Source organism: Hyla sarda, unplaced genomic scaffold (assembly GCF_029499605.1).
Source record: "Hyla sarda isolate aHylSar1 unplaced genomic scaffold, aHylSar1.hap1 scaffold_73, whole genome shotgun sequence".
NCBI classification, from domain to species: domain Eukaryota; kingdom Metazoa; phylum Chordata; class Amphibia; order Anura; family Hylidae; genus Hyla; species Hyla sarda.
The window spans coordinates 230930-255063 of record NW_026610751.1 but is presented as its reverse complement, the minus strand read 5'-3'; the positions used below and the strand labels follow the sequence as shown (position 1 = coordinate 255063).

General features: G+C 41.6%; 1 protein-coding gene across 3 annotated transcripts in view; it reads right to left on the bottom strand.

Moving 5' to 3' along the window:
• LOC130344685 (butyrophilin-like protein 10) overlaps positions 1-24134 on the bottom strand; it is a 44415-nt gene that overhangs the window by 17924 nt on the left and 2357 nt on the right. For 2 of the 3 annotated variants that reach the window (XM_056554463.1, XM_056554465.1), the window contains exons 2-3: positions 19307-19478; positions 3273-3367 (exon numbers count right to left, since the gene is read on the bottom strand). In XM_056554463.1, coding sequence (XP_056410438.1) covers positions 3273-3324 — 52 coding nt within the window. In that variant the 5' untranslated portion in view covers positions 3325-3367; positions 19307-19478. The remainder of the gene's footprint in view (positions 1-3272; positions 3368-19306; positions 19479-24134) is intronic. The other variant, XM_056554464.1, reaches the window with a different exon arrangement.

Below are 24134 nucleotides of genomic sequence, written 5' to 3'. Positions count from 1 at the left end.
TCGCATTATACCTCACATTATACCCCACATTATACCCCACATTATACCTCACATTATACCTCACATTATACCCCACATTATACCTCACATTATACCTCGCATTATACCCCACATTATACCTCACATTATACCTCACATTATACCTCACATTATACCTCACATTATACCTCACATTATACCTCGCATTATACCTCACATTATACCTCACATTATACCTCACATAATACCTCACATTATACCTCACATTATACCTCACATTATACCTCACATTATACCTCACATAATACCTCGCATTATACCTCACATTATACCTCACATTATACCCCGCATTATACCTCGCATTATACCTCACATTATACCCCACATTATACCCCACATTATACCTCACATTATACCCCTCATTATACCTCACATTATACCTCACATTATACCCCACATTATACCTCACATTATACCTCGCATTATACCCCACATTATACCTCACATTATACCTCACATTATACCTCACATTATACCTCACATTATACCTCACATTATACCTCACATAATACCTCACATTATACCTCACATTATACCTCACATTATACCCCGCATTATACCTCGCATTATACCTCACATTATACCCCACATTATACCTCACATTATACCTCGCATTATACCCCACATTATACCTCACATTATACCTCACATTATACCTCACATTATACCTCACATAATACCTCGCATTATACCTCACATTATACCTCACATTATACCTCACATTATACCTCACATTATACCTCACATTATACCTCACATTATACCCCACATTATACCTCACATTATACCTCACATAATACCTCACATTATACCTCACATTATACCTCACATTATACCCCACATTATACCTCACATTATACCCCACATTATACCCCACATTATACCTCACATTATACCCCACATTATACCCCACATTATACCTCACATTATACCTCACATTATACCTCACATTATACCTCACATTATACCCCACATTATACCCCACATAATACCTCACATTATACCTCCCATTATACCCCACATTATACCTCACATTATACCTCACATTATACCCCACATTATACCTCGCAATATACCTCACATTATACCCCACATAATACCTCACATTATACCTCCCATTATACCCCACATTATACCTCACATTATACCTCACATTATACCTCACATTATACCCCACATTATACCCCACATAATACCTCACATTATACCTCCCATTATACCCCACATTATACCTCACATTATACCTCACATTATACCTCACATTATACCTCACATTATACCCCACATTATACCCCACATAATACCTCACATTATACCTCCCATTATACCCCACATTATACCTCACATTATACCTCACATTATACCCCACATTATACCTCGCAATATACCTCACATTATACCCCACATAATACCTCACATTATACCTCCCATTATACCCCACATTATACCTCACATTATACCTCACATTATACCTCACATTATACCCCACATTATACCCCACATAATACCTCACATTATACCTCCCATTATACCCCACATTATACCTCACATTATACCTCACATTATACCCCACATTATACCTCGCAATATACCTCACATTATACCCCACATAATACCTCACATTATACCTCCCATTATACCCCACATTATACCTCACATTATACCTCACATTATACCTCACATTATACCCCACATTATACCCCACATAATACCTCACATTATACCTCCCATTATACCCCACATTATACCTCACATTATACCTCACATTATACCCCACATTATACCTCGCATTATACCCCACATTATACCCCACATAATACCTCACATTATACCTCCCATTATACCCCACATTATACCTCACATTATACCTCACATTATACCTCACATTATACCTCACATAATACCTCACATTATACCTCGCAATATACCTCACTGGGTGGCTGGGAGGGGCAGAGACTTGGTGGATGGCAGGGGCAGAGACTTGGTGGCTGGCAGGGGCAGAGACTTGGTGGCTGGCAGGGGCAGAGACTTGGTGGCTGGCAGGGGCAGAGACTTGGTGGCTGGGAGGGGCAGAGACTTGGTGGCTGGGAGGGGCAGAGACTTGGTGGCTGGGAGGGGCAGAGACTTGGTGGCTGGCAGGGGCAGAGACTTGGTGGCTGGCAGGGACAGAGACTTGGTGGATGGCAGGGGCAGAGACTTGGTGGATGGCAGGGGCAGAGACTTGGTGGCTGGGAGGGGCAGAGACTTGGTGGCTGGGAGGGGCAGAGACTTGGTGGATGGCAGGGGCAGAGACTTGGTGGATGGCAGGGGCAGAGACTTGGTGGATGGCAGGGGCAGAGACTTGGTGGATGGCAGGGGCAGAGACTTGGTGGATGGCAGGGGCAGAAACTTGGTGGCTGGCAGGGGCAGAGACTTGGTGGCTGGCAGGGGCAGAGACTTGGTGGCTGGCAGGGGCAGAGACTTGGTGGCTGGGAGGGGCAGAGACTTGGTGGCTGGGAGGGGCAGAGACTTGGTGGCTGGCAGGGGCAGAGACTTGGTGGATGGCAGGGGCAGAGACTTGGTGGCTGGGAGGGGCAGAGACTTGGTGGCTGGGAGGGGCAGAGACTTGGTGGCTGGGAGGGGCAGAGACTTGGTGGCTGGGAGGGGCAGAGACTTGGTGGATGGCAGGGGCAGAGACTTGGTGGATGGGAGGGGCAGAGACTTGGTGGATGGCAGGGGCAGAGACTTGGTGGCTGGGAGGGGCAGAGACTTGGTGGCTGGGAGGGGAAGAGACTTGGTGGCTGGGAGGGGCAGAGACTTGGTGGCTGGCAGGGGCAGAGACTTGGTGGCTGGGAGGGGCAGAGACTTGGTGGCTGGGAGGGGCAGAGACTTGGTGGCTGGGAGGGGAAGAGACTTGGTGGCTGGGAGGGGCAGAGACTTGGTGGCTGGCAGGGGCAGAGACTTGGTGGCTGGCAGGGGCAGAGACTTGGTGGCTGGGAGGGGCAGAGACTTGGTGGCTGGCAGGGGCAGAGACTTGGTGGCTGGCAGGGGCAGAGACTTGGTGGCTGGCAGGGGCAGAGACTTGGTGGCTGGCAGGGGCAGAGACTTGGTGGCTGGGAGGGGCAGAGACTTGGTGGCTGGCAGGGGCAGAGACTTGGTGGCTGGGAGGGGCAGAGACTTGGTGGCTGGCAGTGGTTATAGTTGCTTTGGTCATGTACTTAGTGGTCGCTCAGGTTACAGAGCAGGGAACTCACCTGCCAGATATGAGAGAAGCGTCAAAGTGATGAGGATATATAACAGCGCCATCTCCAGGACAGAGAGGGGAATGTCACACAGCAGGAAATGGTATCTGCAACATTACACGAAATAAGTCATTGTATCTGTGGTGTTACATAGGACTGCAGGTCACATCTATACATTATCTGTACTCACAGAGTCATCACTGTGTTATCTGTGGTGTTACATAGGACTGCAGGTCACATCTATACATTATCTGTACTCACAGAGTTATCACTGTTATCTGTGGTGTTACATAGGACTGCAGGTCACATCTACTACATTATCTGTACTCAGAGAGTTATCACTGTTATCTGTGGTGTTACATAGGACTGCAGGTCACATCTATACATTATCTGTACTCAGAGAGTTATCACTGTGTTATCTGTGGTGTTACATAGGACTGCAGGTCACATCTATACATTATCTGTACTCAGAGAGTTATCACTGTTATCTGTGGTGTTACATAGGACTGCAGGTCACATCTATACATTATCTGTACTCAGAGAGTTATCACTGTGTTATCTGTGGTGTTACATAGGACTGCAGGTCACATCTACTACATTATCTGTACTCAGAGAGTTATCACTGTGTTATCTGTGGTGTTACATAGGACTGCAGGTCACATCTATACATTATCTGTACTCAGAGAGATATCACTGTGTTATCTGTGGTGTTACATAGGACTGCAGGTCACATCTATACATTATCTGTACTCAGAGAGTTATCACTGTTATCTGTGGTGTTACATAGGACTGCAAGTCACATCTACTACATTATCTGTACTTAGAGAGTTATCACTGTTATCTGTGGTGTTACATAGGACTGCAGGTCACATCTATACATTATCTGTACTCAGAGAGTTATCACTGTGTTATCTGTGGTGTTACATAGGACTGCAGGTCACATCTATACATTATCTGTACTCACAGAGTTATCACTGTGTTATCTGTGGTGTTACATAGGACTGCAGGTCACATCAATACATTATCTGTACTCAGAGAGTTATCACTGTTATCTGTGGTGTTACATAGGACTGCAGGTCACATCTATACATTATCTGTAGTCAGAGAGTTATCACTGTGTTATCTATGGTGTTACATAGGACTGCAGGTCACATCTATACATTATCTGTACTCAGAGAGTTATCACTGTGTTATCTGTGGTGTTACATAGGACTGCAGGTCACATCTATACATTATCTGTACTCAGAGAGTTATCACTGTTATCTGTGGTGTTACATAGGACTGCAGGTCACATCTATGCATCATCTGTACTCAGAGAGTTATCACTGTGTTATCTGTGGTGTTACATAGGACTGCAGGTCACATCTATACATTATCTGTACTCAGAGAGTTATCACTGTTATCTGTGGTGTTACATAGGACTGCAGGTCACATCTATACATTATCTGTACTCAGAGAGTTATCACTGTGTTATCTGTGGTGTTACATAGGACTGCAGGTCACATCTATACATTATCTGTACTCAGAGAGTTATCACTGTTATCTGTGGTGTTACATAGGACTGAAGGTCACATCTATACATTATCTGTACTCAGAGAGTTATCACTGTTATCTGTGGTGTTACATAGGACTGCAGGTCACATCTATACATTATCTGTACTCAGAGAGTTATCACTGTGTTATCTGTGGTGTTACATAGGACTGCAGGTCACATCTATACATTATCTGTACTCAGAGAGTTATCACTGTTATCTGTGGTGTTACATAGGACTGCAGGACACCTACTACATTATCTGTACTCAGAGAGTTATCACTGTTATCTGTGGTGTTACATAGGACTGCAGGTCACATCTACTACATTATCTGTACTCAAAGAGTTATCACTGTGTTATCTGTGGTGTTACATAGGACTGCAGGTCACATCTATACATTATCTGTACTCAGAGAGTTATCACTGTTATCTGTGGTGTTACATAGGACTGCAGGTCACATCTATACATTATCTGTGGGGTTACATAGGACTGCAGGTCACATTTATACGTTATCTGTGGGGTTACATAGGACTGCAGGTCACATCTATACATTATCTGTGGGGTTACATAGGACTGCAGGTCACATCTATACATTATCTGTGGGGTTACATAGGACTGCAGGTCACATCTATACATTATCTGTACTCAGAGAGTTATCATTGTGTTATCTGTGGTGTTACATAGGACTGCAGGTCCTACATTATCTGTACTCAGAGGGTTATCACTGTGTTATCTGTGGTGTTACATAGGACTGCAGGTCACATCTATACATTATCTGTACTCAGAGAGTTATCACTGTTATCTGTGGTGTTACATAGGACTGCAGGTCACATCTATACATTATCTGTACTCAGAGAGTTATCACTGTTATCTGTGGTGTTACATAGGACTGCAGGTCACATCTATACATTATCTGTACTCAGAGAGTTATCACTGTTATCTGTGGTGTTACATAGGACTGCAGGTCACATCTATACATTATCTGTACTCAGAGAGTTATCACTGTGTTATCTGTGGTGTTACATAGGACTGCAGGTCACATCTATACATTATCTGTACTCAGAGTTATCACTGTGTTATATATGGTGTTACATAGGACTGCAGGTCACATCTATACATTATCTGTACTCAGAGAGTTATCACTGTGTTATCTGTGGTGTTACATAGGACTGCAGGTCACATCTACTACATTATCTGTACTCAGAGAGTTATCACTGTTATCTGTGGTGTTACATAGGACTGCAGGTCACATCTACTACATTATCTGTACTCAGAGAGTTATCACTGTTATCTGTGGTGTTACATAGGACTGCAGGTCACATCTATACATTATCTGTACTCAGAGTTATGACTGTTATCTGTGGTGTTACATAGGACTGCAGGTCACATCTATACATTATCTGTACTCAGAGACTTATCACTGTTATCTGTGGTGTTACATAGGACTGCAGGTCACATAGTTACATTATCTGTACTCAGAGAGTTATCACTGTTATCTGTGGTGTTACATAGGACTGCAGGTCACATCTATACATTATCTGTACTCAGAGAGTTATCACTGTGTTATCTGTGGTGTTACATAGGACTGCAGGTCACATCTACTACATTATCTGTACTCAGAGAGTTATCACTGTTATCTGTGGTGTTACATAGGACTGCAGGTCCCATCTATATATTATCTGTACTCAGAGAGTTATCACTGTGTTATCTGTGGTGTTACATAGGACTGCAGGTCACATCTATACATTATCTGTACTCAGAGAGTTATCACTGTGTTATCTGTGGTGTTACATAGGACTGCAGGTCCCATCTATACATTATCTGTACTCAGAGAGTTATCACTGTTATCTGTGGTGTTACATAGGACTGCAGGTCACATCTATACATTATCTGTACTCAGAGAGTTATCACTGTGTTATCTGTGGTGTTACATAGGACTGCAGGTCACATCTATACATTATCTGTACTCAGAGAGTTATCACTGTTATCTGTGGTGTTACATAGGACTGCAGGTCACATCTATACATTATCTGTACTCAGAGAGTTATCACTGTTATCTGTGGTGTTACATAGGACTGCATGTGACATCTATACATTATCTGTACTCAGAGAGTTATCACTGTGTTATCTGTGGTGTTACATAGGACTGCAGGTCACATCTACTACATTATCTGTACTCAGAGAGTTATCACTGTTATCTGTGGTGTTACATAGGACTGCAGGTCACATCTATACATTATCTGTACTCACAGAGTTATCACTGTGTTATCTGTGGTGTTACATAGGACTGCAGGTCACATCTATACATTATCTATACTCAGAGAGTTATCACTGTGTTATCTGTGGTGTTACATAGGACTGCAGGTCACATCTATACATTATCTATACTCAGAGAGTTATCACTGTGTTATCTGTGGTGTTACATAGGACTGCAGGTCACATCTATACATTATCTGTACTCAGAGTTATCACTGTGTTATCTGTGGTGTTACATAGGACTGCAGTTCACATCTATACATTATCTGTACTCAGAGAGTTATCACTGTTATCTGTGGTGTTACATAGGACTGCAGGTCATATCTATACATTATCTGTACTCAGAGAGTTATCACTGTGTTATCTGTGGTGTTACATAGGACTGCAGGTCACATCTATACATTATCTGTACTCAGAGAGTTATCACTGTGTTATCTGTGGTGTTACATAGGACTGCAGGTCACATCTACTGCATTATCTGTACTCAGAGAGTTATCACTGTGTTATCTGTGGTGTTACATAGGACTGCAGGTCACATCTATACATTATCTGTACTCAGAGAGTTATCACTGTGTTATCTGTGGTGTTACATAGGACTGCAGGTGACATCTATACATTATCTGTACTCAGAGAGTTATCACTGTGTTATCTGTGGTGTTACATAGGACTGCAGGTCACATCTATACATTATCTGTACTCAGAGAGTTATCACTGTTATCTGTGGTGTTACATAGGACTGCAGGTCACATCTATACATTATCTGTACTCAGAGAGTTATCACTGTGTTATCTGTGGTGTTACATAGGACTGCAGGTCACATCTACTACATTATCTGTACTCAGAGAGTTATCACTGTTATCTGTGGTGTTACATAGGACTGCAGGTCACATCTACTACATTATCTGTACTCAAAGAGTTATCACTGTGTTATCTGTGGTGTTACATAGGACTGCAGGTCACATCTATACATTAGCTGTACTCAGAGAGTTATCACTGTGTTATCTGTGGTGTTACATAGGACTGCAGGTCACATCTATACATTATCTGTACTCAGAGAGTTATCACTGTGTTATCTGTGGTGTTACATAGGACTGCAGGTCACATCTATACATTATCTATACTCAGAGAGTTATCACTGTTATCTGTGGTGTTACATAGGACTGCAGGTCACATCTATACATTATCTGTACTCAGAGAGTTATCACTGTTATCTGTGGTGTTACATAGGACTGCAGGTCACATCTACACATTATCTGTACTCAAGAGAGTTATCACTGTGTTATCTGTGGTGTTACATAGGACTGCAGGTCACATCTACACATTATCTGTACTCAGAGAGTTATCACTGTGTTATCTGTGGTGTTACATAGGACTGCAGGTCACATCTATACATTATCTGTACTCAGAGAGTTATCACTGTGTTATCTGTGGTGTTACATAGGACTGCAGGACAAATCTATACATTATCTGTACTCAGAGAGTTATCACTGTGTTATCTGTGGTGTTACATAGGACTGCAGGTCACATCTATACATTATCTGTACTCAGAGAGTTATCACTGTGTTATCTGTGGTGTTACATAGGACTGCAGGTCACATCTATACATTATCTGTACTCAGAGAGTTATCACTGTTATCTGTGGTGTTACATAGGACTGCAGGTCACATCTATACATTATCTGTGGGGTTACATAGGACTGCAGGTCACATTTATACATTATCTGTGGGGTTACATAGGACTGCAGGTCACATCTATACATTATCTGTGGGGTTACATAGGACTGCAGGTCACATCTATACATTATCTGTGGGGTTACATAGGACTGCAGGTCACATCTATACATTATCTGTACTCAGAGAGTTATCACTGTGTTATCTGTGGTGTTACATAGGACTGCAGGTCCTACATTATCTGTACTCAGAGGGTTATCACTGTGTTATCTGTGGTGTTACATAGGACTGCAGGTCCTACATTATCTGTACTCAGAGGGTTATCACTGTGTTATCTGTGGTGTTACATAGGACTGCAGGTCACATCTATACATTATCTGTACTCAGAGAGCTATCACTGTGTTATCTGTGGTGTTACATAGGACTGCAGGTCACATCTATACATTATCTGTACTCAGTGAGTTATCACTGTTATCTGTGGTGTTACATAGGACTGCAGGTCACATCTATACATTATCTGTACTCAGAGAGTTATCACTGTTATCTGTGGTGTTACATAGGACTGCAGGTCACATCTATATATTATCTGTACTCAGAGAGTTATCACTGTTATCTGTGGTGTTACATAGGACTGCAGGTCACATCTACTGCATTATCTGTACTCAGAGAGTTATCGCTGTTATCTGTGGTGTTACATAGGACTGCAGGTCACATCTATACATTATCTGTACTCAGAGAGTTATCACTGTTATCTGTGGTGTTACATAGGACTGCAGGTCACATCTATACATTATCTGTACTCAGAGAGTTATCACTGTGTTATCTGTGGTGTTACATAGGACTGCAGGTCACATCTACTACATTATCTGTACTCAGAGAGTTATCACTGTGTTATCTGTGGTGTTACATAGGACTGCAGGTCACATCTATACATTATCTGTGGGGTTACATAGGACTGCAGGTCACATTTATACATTATCTGTGGGGTTACATAGGACTGCAGGTCACATCTATACATTATCTGTGGGGTTACATAGGACTGCAGGTCACATCTATACATTATCTGTGGGGTTACATAGGACTGCAGGTCACATCTATACATTATCTGTACTCAGAGAGTTATCACTGTGTTATCTGTGGTGTTACATAGGACTGCAGGTCCTACATTATCTGTACTCAGAGGGTTATCACTGTGTTATCTGTGGTGTTACATAGGACTGCAGGTCCTACATTATCTGTACTCAGAGGGTTATCACTGTGTTATCTGTGGTGTTACATAGGACTGCAGGTCACATCTATACATTATCTGTACTCAGTGAGTTATCACTGTTATCTGTGGTGTTACATAGGACTGCAGGTCACATCTATACATTATCTGTACTCAGAGAGTTATCACTGTTATCTGTGGTGTTACATAGGACTGCAGGTCACATCTATATATTATCTGTACTCAGAGAGTTATCACTGTTATCTGTGGTGTTACATAGGACTGCAGGTCACATCTACTGCATTATCTGTACTCAGAGAGTTATCGCTGTTATCTGTGGTGTTACATAGGACTGCAGGTCACATCTATACATTATCTGTACTCAGAGAGTTATCACTGTTATCTGTGGTGTTACATAGGACTGCAGGTCACATCTATACATTATCTGTACTCAGAGAGTTATCACTGTGTTATCTGTGGTGTTACATAGGACTGCAGGTCACATCTATACATTATCTGTACTCAGAGAGTTATCACTGTGTTATCTGTGGTGTTACATAGGACTGCAGGTCACATCTATACATTATCTGTACTCAGAGAGTTATCACTGTGTTATCTGTGGTGTTACATAGGACTGCAGGTCACATCTATACATTATCTGTACTCAGAGAGCTATCACTGTGTTATCTGTGGTGTTACATAGGACTGCAGGTCACATCTATACATTATCTGTGGGGTTACATAGGACTGCAGGTCACATCTATACATTATCTGTGGGGTTACATAGGACTGCAGGTCACATCTATACATTATCTGTGGGGTTACATAGGACTGCAGGTCACATCTATACATTATCTGTACTCAGAGAGTTATCACTGTGTTATCTGTGGTGTTACATAGGACTGCAGGTCACATCTATACATTATCTGTACTCAGAGAGTTATCACTGTGTTATCTGTGGTGTTACATAGGACTGCAGGTCCTACATTATCTGTACTCAGAGGGTTATCACTGTGTTATCTGTGGTGTTACATAGGACTGCAGGTCCTACATTATCTGTACTCAGAGGGTTATCACTGTGTTATCTGTGGTGTTACATAGGACTGCAGGTCACATCTATACATTATCTGTACTCAGAGAGATATCAGTGTTATCTGTGGTGTTACATAGGACTGCAGGTCACATCTATACATTATCTGTACTCAGTGAGTTATCACTGTGTTATCTGTGGTGTTACATAGGACTGCAGGTCACATCTATACATTATCTGTACTCAGAGAGTTATCACTGCGTTATCTGTGGTGTTACATAGGACTGCAGGTCACATCTACTACATTATCTGTACTCAGAGAGTTATCATTGTGTTATCTGTGGTGTTACATAGGACTGCAGGTCTCATCTATACATTATCTGTGGGGTTACATAGGACTGCAGGTCACATCTATACATTATCTGTGGGGTTACATAGGACTGCAGGTCACATCTATACATTATCTGTGGGGTTACATAGGACTGCAGGTCACATCTATACATTATCTGTACTCAGAGAGTTATCACTGTGTTATCTGTGGTGTTACATAGGACTGCAGGTCACATCTATACATTATCTGTACTCAGAGAGTTATCACTGTTATCTGTGGTGTTACATAGGACTGCAGGTTCTACATTATCTGTACTCAGGGTTATCACTGTGTTATCTGTGGTGTTACATAGGACTGCAGGTCACATCTATACATTATCTGTACTCAGTGAGTTATCACTGTGTTATCTGTGGTGTTACATAGGACTGCAGGTCACATCTATACATTATCTGTACTCAGAGAGTTATCACTGTGTTATCTGTGGTGTTACATAGGACTGCAGGTCACATCTATACATTATCTGTACTCAGAGAGTTATCACTGTGTTATCTGTGGTGTTACATAGGACTGCAGGTCACATCTATACATTATCTGTACTCAGAGAGTTATCACTGTGTTATCTGTGGTGTTACATAGGACTGCAGGTCACATCTATACATTATCTGTACTCAGAGAGTTATCACTGTGTTATCTGTGGTGTTACATAGGACTGCAGGTCACATCTATACATTATCTGTACTCACAGAGTTATCACTGTTATCTGTGGTGTTACATAGGACTGCAGGTCACATCTATACATTATCTGTACTCAGAGAGTTATCACTGTGTTATCTGTGGTGTTACATAGGACTGCAGGTCACATCTATACATTATCTGTACTCAGAGAGTTATCACTGTTATCTGTGGTGTTACATAGGACTGCAGGTCACATCTATACATTATCTGTGCTCAGAGAGTTATCACTGTGTTATCTGTGGTGTTACATAGGACTGCAGGTCACATCTATACATTATCTGTACTCAGAGAGTTATCACTGTTATCTGTGGTGTTACATAGGACTGCAGGTCACACCTACTACATTATCTGTACTCAGAGAGTCATCACTGTTATCTGTGGTGTTACATAGGACTGCAGGTCACATCTATACATTATCTGTACTCAGAGAGTTATCACTGTTATCTGTGGTGTTACATAGGACTGCAGGTCACATCTATACATTATATGTACTCAGAGAGTTATCACTGTGTTATCTGTGGTGTTACATAGGACTGCAGGCAACATCTATACATTATCTGTACTCGGAGAGTTATCACTGTTATCTGTGGTGTTACATAGGACTGCAGGTCACATCTATACATTATCTGTGCTCAGAGAGTTATCACTGTGTTATCTGTGGTGTTACATAGGACTGCAGGTCACATCTATACATTATCTGTACTCAGAGAGTTATCACTGTGTTATCTGTAGTGTTACATAGGACTGCAGGTCACATCTATACATTATCTGTACTCAGAGAGATATCACTGTGTTATCTGTGGTGTTACATAGGACTGCAGGTCACATCTATACATTATCTGTACTCAGAGAGTTATCACTGTGTTATCTGTGGTGTTACATAGGACTGCAGGTCACATCTACTACATTATCTGTACTCAGAGAGTTATCACTGTTATCTGTGGTGTTACATAGGACTGCAGGTCACATCTATACATTATCTGTACTCAGAGGGTTATCACTGTGTTATCTGTGGTGTTACATAGGACTGCAGGTCACATCTATACATTATCTGTACTCACAGAGTTATCACTGTGTTATCTGTGGTGTTACATAGGACTGCAGGTCACATCTATACATTATCTGTTCTCAGAGAGTTATCACTGTGTTATCTGTGGTGTTACATAGGACTGCAGGTCACATCTATACATTATCTGTACTCAGAGAGACATCACTGTTATCTGTGGTGTTACATAGGACTGCAGGTCACATCTATACATTATCTGTACTCAGAGAGTTATCACTGTTATCTGTGGTGTTACATAGGACTGCAGGTCACATCTATACATTATCTGCACTCAGAGAGTTATCACTGTTATCTGTGGTGTTACATAGGACTGCAGGTCACATCTATACATTATCTGTGCTCAGAGAGTTATCACTGTGTTATCTGTGGTGTTACATAGGACTGCAGGTCACATCTATACATTATCTGTACTCAGACAGTTATCACTGTGTTATCTGTGGTGTTACATAGGACTGCAGGTCACATCTATACATTATCTGTACTCAGAGAGTTATCACTGTTATCTGTGGTGTTACATAGGACTGCAGGTCACATCTATACATTATCTGTACTCAGAGAGTTATCACTGTTATCTGTAGTGTTACATAGGACTGCAGGTCACATCTATACATTATCTGTACTCAGAGAGTTATCACTGTTATCTGTGGTATTACATAGGACTGCAGGTCACATCTATACATTATCTGTACTCAGAGAGTTATCGCTGTTATCTGTGGTGTTACATAGGACTGCAGGTCACATCTATACATTATCTGTACTCAGAGAGTTATCACTGTGTTATCTGTGGTGTTACATAGGACTGCATGTGACATCTATACATTATCTGTACTCAGAGAGATATCACTGTGTTATCTGTGGTGTTACATAGGACTGCAGGTCACATCTATACATTATCTGTACTCAGTGAGTTATCACTGTGTTATCTGTGGTGTTACATAGGACTGCAGGTCACATCTATACATTATCTGTACTCAGAGAGTTATCACTGTGTTATCTGTGGTGTTACATAGGACTGCAGGTCACATCTACTACATTATCTGTACTCAGAGAGTTATCACTGTTATCTGTGGTGTTACATAGGACTGCAGGTCACATCTATACATTATCTGTACTCAGAGAGTTATCACTGTGTTATCTGTGGTGTTACATAGGACTGCAGGTCACATCTATACATTATCTGTACTCAGAGAGTTATCACTGTGTTATCTGTGGTGTTACATAGGACTGCAGGTCACATCTACTGCATTATCTGTACTCAGAGAGTTATCACTGTGTTATCTGTGGTGTTACATAGGACTGCAGGTCACATCTATACATTATCTGTACTCAGAGAGTTATCACTGTGTTATCTGTGGTGTTACATAGGACTGCAGGTCACATCTACTGCATTATCTGTACTCAGAGAGTTATCACTGTGTTATCTGTGGTGTTACATAGGACTGCAGGTCACATCTATACATTATCTGTACTCAGAGAGTTATCACTGTGTTATCTGTGGTGTTACATAGGACTGCAGGTGACATCTATACATTATCTGTACTCAGAGAGTTATCACTGTTATCTGTGGTGTTACATAGGACTGCAGGTCACATCTATACATTATCTGTACTCAGAGAGTTATCACTGTTATCTGTGGTGTTACATAGGACTGCAGGTCACATCTATACATTATCTGTACTCAGAGAGTTATCACTGTGTTATCTGTGGTGTTACATAGGACTGCAGGTCACATCTATACATTATCTGTACTCAGAGAGTTATCACTGTGTTATCTGTGGTGTTACATAGGACTGCAGGTCACATCTATACATTATCTGTACTCAGAGAGTTATCACTGTTATCTGTGGTGTTACATAGGACTGCAGGTCACATCTATACATTATCTGTACTCAGAGAGTTATCACTGTTATCTGTGGTGTTACATAGGACTGCAGGTGACATCTATACATTATCTGTACTCAGAGAGTTATCACTGTGTTATCTGTGGTGTTACATAGGACTGCAGGTCACATCTATACATTATCTGTACTCAGAGAGTTATCACTGTGTTATCTGTGGTGTTACATAGGACTGCAGGTCACATCTACTACATTATCTGTACTCAGAGAGTTATCACTGTTACCTGTGGTGTTACATAGGACTGCACGTCACATCTATACATTATCTGTACTCAGAGAGTTATCACTGTGTTATCTGTGGTGTTACATAGGACTGCAGGTCACATATATACATTATCTGTACTCAGAGAGTTATCACTGTGTTATCTGTGGTGTTACATAGGACTGCAGGTCACATATATACATTATCTGTACTCAGAGAGTTATCACTGTTATCTGTGGTGTTACATAGGACTGCAGGTCACATCTATACATTATCTGTACTCAGAGAGTTATCACTGTTATCTGTGGTGTTACATGGGACTGCAGGTCACATCTATACATTATCTGTACTCAGAGTTATCACTGTTATCTGTGGTGTTACATAGGACTGCAGGTCACATCTATACATTATCTGTACTCAGAGAGTTATCACTGTGTTATCTGTGGTGTTACATAGGACTGCAGGTCACATCTACTACATTATCTGTACTCAGAGAGTTATCACTGTTATCTGTGGTGTTACATAGGACTGCAGGTCACATCTATACATTATCTGTACTCAGAGAGTTATCACTGTGTTATCTGTGGTGTTACATAGGACTGCAGGTCACATCTATACATTATCTGTACTCAGAGAGTTATCACTGTGTTATCTGTGGTGTTACATAGGACTGCAGGTCACATCTATACATTATCTGTACTCAGAGAGTTATCACTGTTATCTGTGGTATTACATAGGACTGCAGGTCACATCTATACATTATCTGTACTCAGAGAGTTATCACTGTGTTATCTGTGGTGTTACATAGGACTGCAGGTCACATCTATACATTATCTGTACTCAGAGAGTTATCACTGTGTTATCTGTGGTGTTACATAGGACTGCAGGTCACATCTACTGCATTATCTGTACTCAGAGAGCTATCACTGTGTTATCTGTGGTGTTACATAGGACTGCAGGACACCTACTACATTATCTGTACTCAGAGAGTTATCACTGTGTTATCTGTGGTGTTACATAGGACTGCAGGTGACATCTATACATTATCTGTACTCAGAGAGTTATCACTGTTATCTGTGGTGTTACATAGGACTGCAGGTCACATCTATACATTATCTGTACTCAGAGAGTTATCACTGTTATCTGTGGTGTTACATAGGACTGCAGGTCACATCTATACATTATCTGTACTCAGAGAGTTATCACTGTGTTATCTGTGGTGTTACATAGGACTGCAGGTCACATCTATACATTATCTGTACTCAGAGAGTTATCACTGTTATCTGTGGTGTTACATGGGACTGCAGGTCACATCTATACATTATCTGCACTCAGAGAGTTATCACTGTGTTATCTGTGGTGTTACATAGGACTGCAGGTCACATCTACTACATTATCTGTACTCAGAGAGTTATCACTGTTATCTGTGGTGTTACATAGGACTGCAGGTCACATCTATACATTATTTGTACTCAGAGAGTTATCACTGTGTTATCTGTGGTGTTACATAGGACTGCAGGTCACATCTATACATTATCTGTACTCAGAGAGTTATCACTGTTATCTGTGGTATTACATAGGACTGCAGGTCACATCTATACATTATCTGTACTCAGAGAGTTATCACTGTGTTATCTGTGGTGTTACATAGGACTGCAGGTCACATCTACTGCATTATCTGTACTCAGAGAGTTATCACTGTGTTATCTGTGGTGTTACATAGGACTGCAGGTCACATCTATACATTATCTGTACTCAGAGAGTTATCACTGTGTTATCTGTGGTGTTACATAGGACTGCAGGTGACATCTATACATTATCTGTACTCAGAGAGTTATCACTGTTATCTGTGGTGTTACATAGGACTGCAGGTCACATCTATACATTATCTGTACTCAGAGAGTTATCACTGTGTTATCTGTGGTGTTACATAGGACTGCAGGTCACATCTATACATTATCTGTACTCAGAGAGTTATCACTGTGTTATCTGTGGTGTTACATAGGACTGCAGGTCACATCTATACATTATCTGTACTCAGAGAGTTATCACTGTGTTATCTGTGGTGTTACATAGGACTGCAGGTCACATCTACTGCATTATCTGTACTCAGAGAGTTATCACTGTGTTATCTGTGGTGTTACATAGGACTGCAGGTCACATCTACTGCATTATCTGTACTCAGAGAGTTATCACTGTGTTATCTGTGGTGTTACATAGGACTGCAGGTGACATCTATACATTATCTGTACTCAGAGAGTTATCACTGTGTTATCTGTGGTGTTACATAGGACTGCAGGTCACATCTATACATTATCTGTACTCAGAGAGTTATCACTGTGTTATCTGTGGTGTTACATAGGACTGCAGGTCACATATATACATTATCTGTACTCAGAGAGTTATCACTGTTATCTGTGGTGTTACATAGGACTGCAGGTCACATCTATACATTATCTGTACTCAGAGAGTTATCACTGTTATCTGTGGTGTTACATGGGACTGCAGGTCACATCTATACATTATCTGTACTCAGAGTTATCACTGTTATCTGTGGTGTTACATAGGACTGCAGGTCACATCTATACATTATCTGTACTCAGAGAGTTATCACTGTGTTATCTGTGGTGTTACATAGGACTGCAGGTCACATCTACTACATTATCTGTACTCAGAGAGTTATCACTGTTATCTGTGGTGTTACATAGGACTGCAGGTCACATCTATACATTATCTGTACTCAGAGAGTTATCACTGTGTTATCTGTGGTGTTACATAGGACTGCAGGTCACATCTATACATTATCTGTACTCAGAGAGTTATCACTGTGTTATCTGTGGTGTTACATAGGACTGCAGGTCACATCTATACATTATCTGTACTCAGAGAGTTATCACTGTTATCTGTGGTGTTACATAGGACTGCAGGTCACATCTATACATTATCTGTACTCAGAGAGACATCACTGTGTTATCTGTGGTGTTACATAGGACTGCAGGTCACATCTATACATTATCTGTACTCAGAGAGTTATCACTGTGTTATCTGTGGTATTACATAGGACTGCAGGTCACATCTATACATTATCTGTACTCAGAGAGTTATCACTGTTATCTGTGGTGTTACATAGGACTGCAGGTCACATCTATACATTATCTGTACTCAGAGAGTTATCACTGTGTTATCTGTGGTGTTACATAGGACTGCAGGTCACATCTATACATTATCTGTACTCAGAGAGTTATCACTGTGTTATCTGTGGTGTTACATAGGACTGCAGGTCACATCTACTGCATTATCTGTACTCAGAGAGTTATCACTGTGTTATCTGTGGTGTTACATAGGACTGCAGGACACCTACTACATTATCTGTACTCAGAGAGTTATCACTGTGTTATCTGTGGTGTTACATAGGACTGCAGGTGACATCTATACATTATCTGTACTCAGAGAGTTATCACTGTTATCTGTGGTGTTACATAGGACTGCAGGTCACATCTATACATTATCTGTACTCAGAGAGTTATCACTGTTATCTGTGGTGTTACATAGGACTGCAGGTCACATCTATACATTATCTGTACTCAGAGAGTTATCACTGTGTTATCTGTGGTGTTACATAGGACTGCAGGTCACATCTATACATTATCTGTACTCAGAGAGTTATCACTGTTATCTGTGGTGTTACATGGGACTGCAGGTCACATCTATACATTATCTGCACTCAGAGAGTTATCACTGTGTTATCTGTGGTGTTACATAGGACTGCAGGTCACATCTACTACATTATCTGTACTCAGAGAGTTATCACTGTTATCTGTGGTGTTACATAGGACTGCAGGTCACATCTATACATTATTTGTACTCAGAGAGTTATCACTGTGTTATCTGTGGTGTTACATAGGACTGCAGGTCACATCTACTACATTATCTGTACTCAGAGAGTTATCACTGTTATCTGTGGTGTTACATAGGACTGCAGGTCACATCTATACATTATCTGTGGGGTTACATAGGACTACAGGTCACATCTACTACATTATCTGTGGTGTTACATAGGACTGCAGGTCACACACCCTACATTATCTCCCTAGTAAGTGCCCCCTCTGTCCCTCTTACCGTAGTTGCGGTGCCGTCCCTTGTACCTGCGCTGGCAGAGAACCTTCGGATCCGTACACTGTACATGTTGTCTCTAGATAGACGTGTGGCCCCCGGGGGCCCCGGATCCTCAGGCAGCCAGTAAGGTGCGACCACGCCGGTCACCAGGGCCGGAGAATTAAATAGTAATTATCTGTAAGGAGAAGAAACGCGTCACCTCAAAGAGGTTCTACGTGTCAGATCAAGTCCTCGCCGTTCTGAAAGGGTTAAAGAGCTTGTGTGGGTCTCCTGGGACTTGTGGTGCCACCTGTCAGGATCGCTCACTGTGTCCTTTATTCTCCAGTAATCTTCTCCTCCCTAGAGACCCCCCTACCTTCAGCTCCGCACCTGTACCTGCTCCGGACCAGTGGGGGTTAATGGTTTAACCCTTTAATGGGAGTGCAGAATGTTTCCAATTTGAGGAATAAGACATCTTAAAGGGGTACTCCGGTGGAAAACATTTTTTTTTTTTTTTTATTATTATTTTTTTTAAATCAACTGGTGCCAGAAAGTTAAACAGATTTGTAAATTACTTCTATTAAACAATCTTTACCCTTCCGGTACTTTTTAGCAGCTGTATTCTACAGAGGACTTTTTTTTGTCTTGTCCACAGTGCTCTCTGCTGACACCTCTGTCCGTATCAGGAATTCCTAGAGCAGGAGAAAATCCCCATAGCAAACCTATGCTGCTCTGGACAGTTCCTGACACGGACAGAGGTGTCAGCAGAGAGCACTGTGGACAAGACAAAAAAGAAATTCAAAGAGAAAAGAATTTCCTCTCTAGCATACAGCTGCTAAAAAGTACTGGAAGGGTAAAGATTTTTTAATAGAAGTAATTTACAAATCTGTTTAACTTTCTGGCACCAGTTGATTTAAAAAAAAAAAAATGTTTTCCACCGGAGTACCCCTTTAACCCCTTAAGGACTCAGCCCATTTTGGCCTTAAGGACTCAGACAATTTAATTTTTACGTTTTCATTTTTTCCTCCTCGCCTTCTAAAAATCATAACTCTTTTATATTTTCATCCACAGACTAGTATGAGGGCTTGTTTTTTGCGCGACCAGTTGTCCTTTGTAATGACATCACTCATTATATCATAAAATGTATGGCGCAACCAAAAAACACTATTTTTGTGGGGAAATTAAAACGAAAAACGCAATTTTGCTAATTTTGGAAGGTTTTGTTTTCACGCCGTACAATTTATGGTAAAAATGACGTGTGTTCTTTATTCTGAGGGTCAATACGATTAAAATGATCCCCATTATTATATACTTTTATATTATTGTTGCGCTTAAAAAAAATCACAAACTTTTTAACCAAATTAGTACGTTTATAATCCCTTTATTTTGATGACCTATAACTTTTTTATTTTTCCGTATAAGCGGCGGTATGGGGGCTCATTTTTTGCGCCATGATCTGTACTTTTTTTTGATACTACATTTGCATATAAAAAACTTTTAATACATTTTTTATAATTTTTTTTTAATAAAATGTATTAAAAAAGTAGGAATTTTGGACTTTTAAAATTTTTTTTCGTTCACACCGTTCACCGTACGGGATCATTAACATTTTATTTTAATAGTTCGGACATTTACGCACGCGGCGATACCAAATATGTCTATAAAAAATGTTTTTTACGCTTTTTGGGGGTAAAATAGGAAAAAACGGACGTTTTACTTTTTTATTGGGGGAGGGGATTTTTCACTTTTTTTTTACTTTTACTTTTACATTTTTTTTTACACCTGAATAGTCCCCATAGGGGACTATTCATAGCAATACCATGATTGCTAATACTGATCTGTTCTATGTATAGGACATAGAATAGATCAGTATTATCGGTCATCTCCTGCTCTGGTCTGCTCGATCACAGACCAGAGCAGGAGACGCCGGGAGCCGCACGGAGGAAGGAGAAGGGACCTCCGTGCGGCGTTATGAATGATCGGATCCCCGCAGCAGCGCTGCGGGCGATCCGATCGTTCATTTTAATCGCGAACTGCCGCAGATGCAGGGATCTGTATTGATCCCGGCACCTGAGGGGTTAATGGCGGACGCCCGCGAGATCGCGGGCGTCGGCCATTGCCGGCGGGTCCCTGGCTGCGATCAGCAGCCGGGATCAGCCGCGCATGACACGGGCATCGCTCCGATGCCCGCGGTTATGCTTAGGACGTAAATGTACGTCCTGGTGCGGTAAGTACCACCTCACCAGGGGGTTAAGGGTTACGTCCTTCTTGCAAAACTACAACTCCCAGCATGCCCGGACAGCCAACGGCTGTCCGGGCATGCTGGGAGTTGTAGTTTTTCAACATCTGGGTGACCACAGTTTGGAAACTTGCGGCTCTTCGGGCATGCTGGGAGTTGTAGTTTTGCAACATCTGGAGGGCCACAGTTTGGTGACCACTGATCTACACTACTGGTCTCCAACCTGCAGCTCTCTGGGCATGCTGGGAGTTGTAGTTTTGCAACAGCCAGGCAGCCAAGGGTTGGAGACCACTGTTCTGTACTATGCATACATTAAAACAGTGGTCTCCAAACTGTGGCCCCTCCAGATGTTGCAAAACTCCCACCGACCAACGGCTGTCCGGGCATGCTGGGAGTTGTAGTTTTGCAACATCTGGAGGGCCGCAGTTTCGGAGACCATTACAATAAATGGAGTCCCCATTTTGCTGTGTCAGTATGTATCACACACAGTCATTCATTCAGATTTTGATAGAAGGAAAGGAGAAAAAAAAAGTAATTTTTTTAAATTTTTTTATTAATTTTTTTTAATTATTATTTCACCAGAAAACCCAGATTGGCGCACTGTGGCGAAGATACTCGAATAGACTTTAGTCACCATTAAGTGCTGCACATTTGCCTCACAAGCTAAAGACTATCATGGCTCGATAGCCACGCAGCAATAACTCCAGCTGGAAGTTTAGTGTTTGCAGAGGAGCACTTGCTCAGCTATTCCCTCTCCTTTCTGGACGATTCTCCTTTTTTAGGAGCAGGAACAGGATTTTGGAGATGACAGCACTCTAAGCGTGGACTGGAGACAGTTCCTGGGTGAAACCTTCTGAATGTCACCGTTTCAAGCTCAGATCTGAAAAAATCGCGTTCGGAGGCTACGCCGGCCGTTTCACACGGTATTCCGTGCTTCTTCCGGCCACGAGGCTGGAAGAAGCACGGATTACCGTGTGAAACGGCTGGCGTAGCCTCCTAGAACTTTTACTACATCCATGAATATCTCGCGGACCCTGAGCCTCCAGGACTGAATGCGCGTACCACGCGGTGAGTGCACGTTTTCGCTTTTTTTGTTTTTCTACTATTGGATACTTTACCTTTGCTTTTTTTTTTAATCACGCTTTTTTGTTTTTCTACGTTCATAATTGAGTTGATCATTTAATCCCTCTGGGGCGGTTGTCCCCAATTCATATATCCATCCGCATTCCTTTTATAATAGAACCCTATCCATTCACAAATATAGCACTATATATTCGCAATTACGAATATTCTTTATTTATTTATATTTTTTTACAGTGATCACCCCTCTCTGCTTCCAGCTTGTGTGGTGTAAAGAAGACTCTAATACTACTGTGTGAGACTGGCGACTTTCGCATATGTTGAGCGGCATAGGCCATATTCGAATTCGCGATATTTCGCGAATATATGGACGAATAATCGTCATATATTCGCTAAATTGGCATATTCGTGATATTTGCGTTTTATTTTCGCATATGCGAACATTTACATATGTAAAAATTAACATAAACAAAATTTCGCAAATGCGAAAATTTGCCTAAGCGTAAATTCACATATGCGAAAATTCGCACGCCAGTCTCACCCAGTAGTATTTGAGCCTTCTTTACACCACACAAGCTGGAAGCAGAGAGGGGTGATCACTGTGATGTGTACTGTGTGAAAAAACAAAAAAGGAATATTCGTCATTGCGAAAATATAGTGCTATATTCACGAATTCGCGAATAAACTTCGCATTGCGAATATTCGCGAGCAACACTATCCGCATATGCATTGTTGTATATGCTAATTTTCACATATGCGAAAATAAAACGCGAATCTTACGAATATGCGAATTTAGGGAATATATGACAAATATTCGTCCATATATTCGCTAAATATCGCAAATTCGAATATGGCCTATGCCGCTCAACACTAGCTCCTAACTGATCCCCCAGTTTCTACGGAATTTCTGCCTGCTAAAATGTCTAGTGTAGTGAATGGTTTTCCGTTCACAAATTCACACTTCGCAATTTGTGAAGCGGAATTTGTGAACGGAAAATCCGCTTGGAAATTTCCGCCTGAAGAAAGGCGTTGCTGTTGCTTCAAGCGGAAATCCGCGAGGAACACATTGCAGTCTATTGGAGACTGAAGTCCGTGCGGTCCTAGTGCTGACTGATTCAATCAGCGCTGGCCGCACTTGGAATCTCCGGTCAGAAATTTTCTGCCCCGAGATTCCGTAGTCTGAACCTAGGCTGATTCTTTCATTTACAGGTAGTAAAGGGGCCCTCACCTCCAGTGGCGTTGCTAGGGTTGGTGTCACCCGGTGCGGTAGAAAATGGTGTCACCCCCATACCTCCCCTCCCCCCCCCCGCTCAGTAAGTTTTTAGCCTGTTGTGACAGACACCACTGTTGTAGCGCATTGTGAGAAATTCCAGTATAATAATCAGATATACCAGTTGCCACAGAATGGGAAAGTGTTAAAGAAGTTTTCACCATTTAAATATACAGCTCCCAGAATTACTTAAAGGGGTACTCCACTGGAAAACATTTACTTTTATATCAACTGGTGACAGAAAGTTAAACAGATTTTTAAAT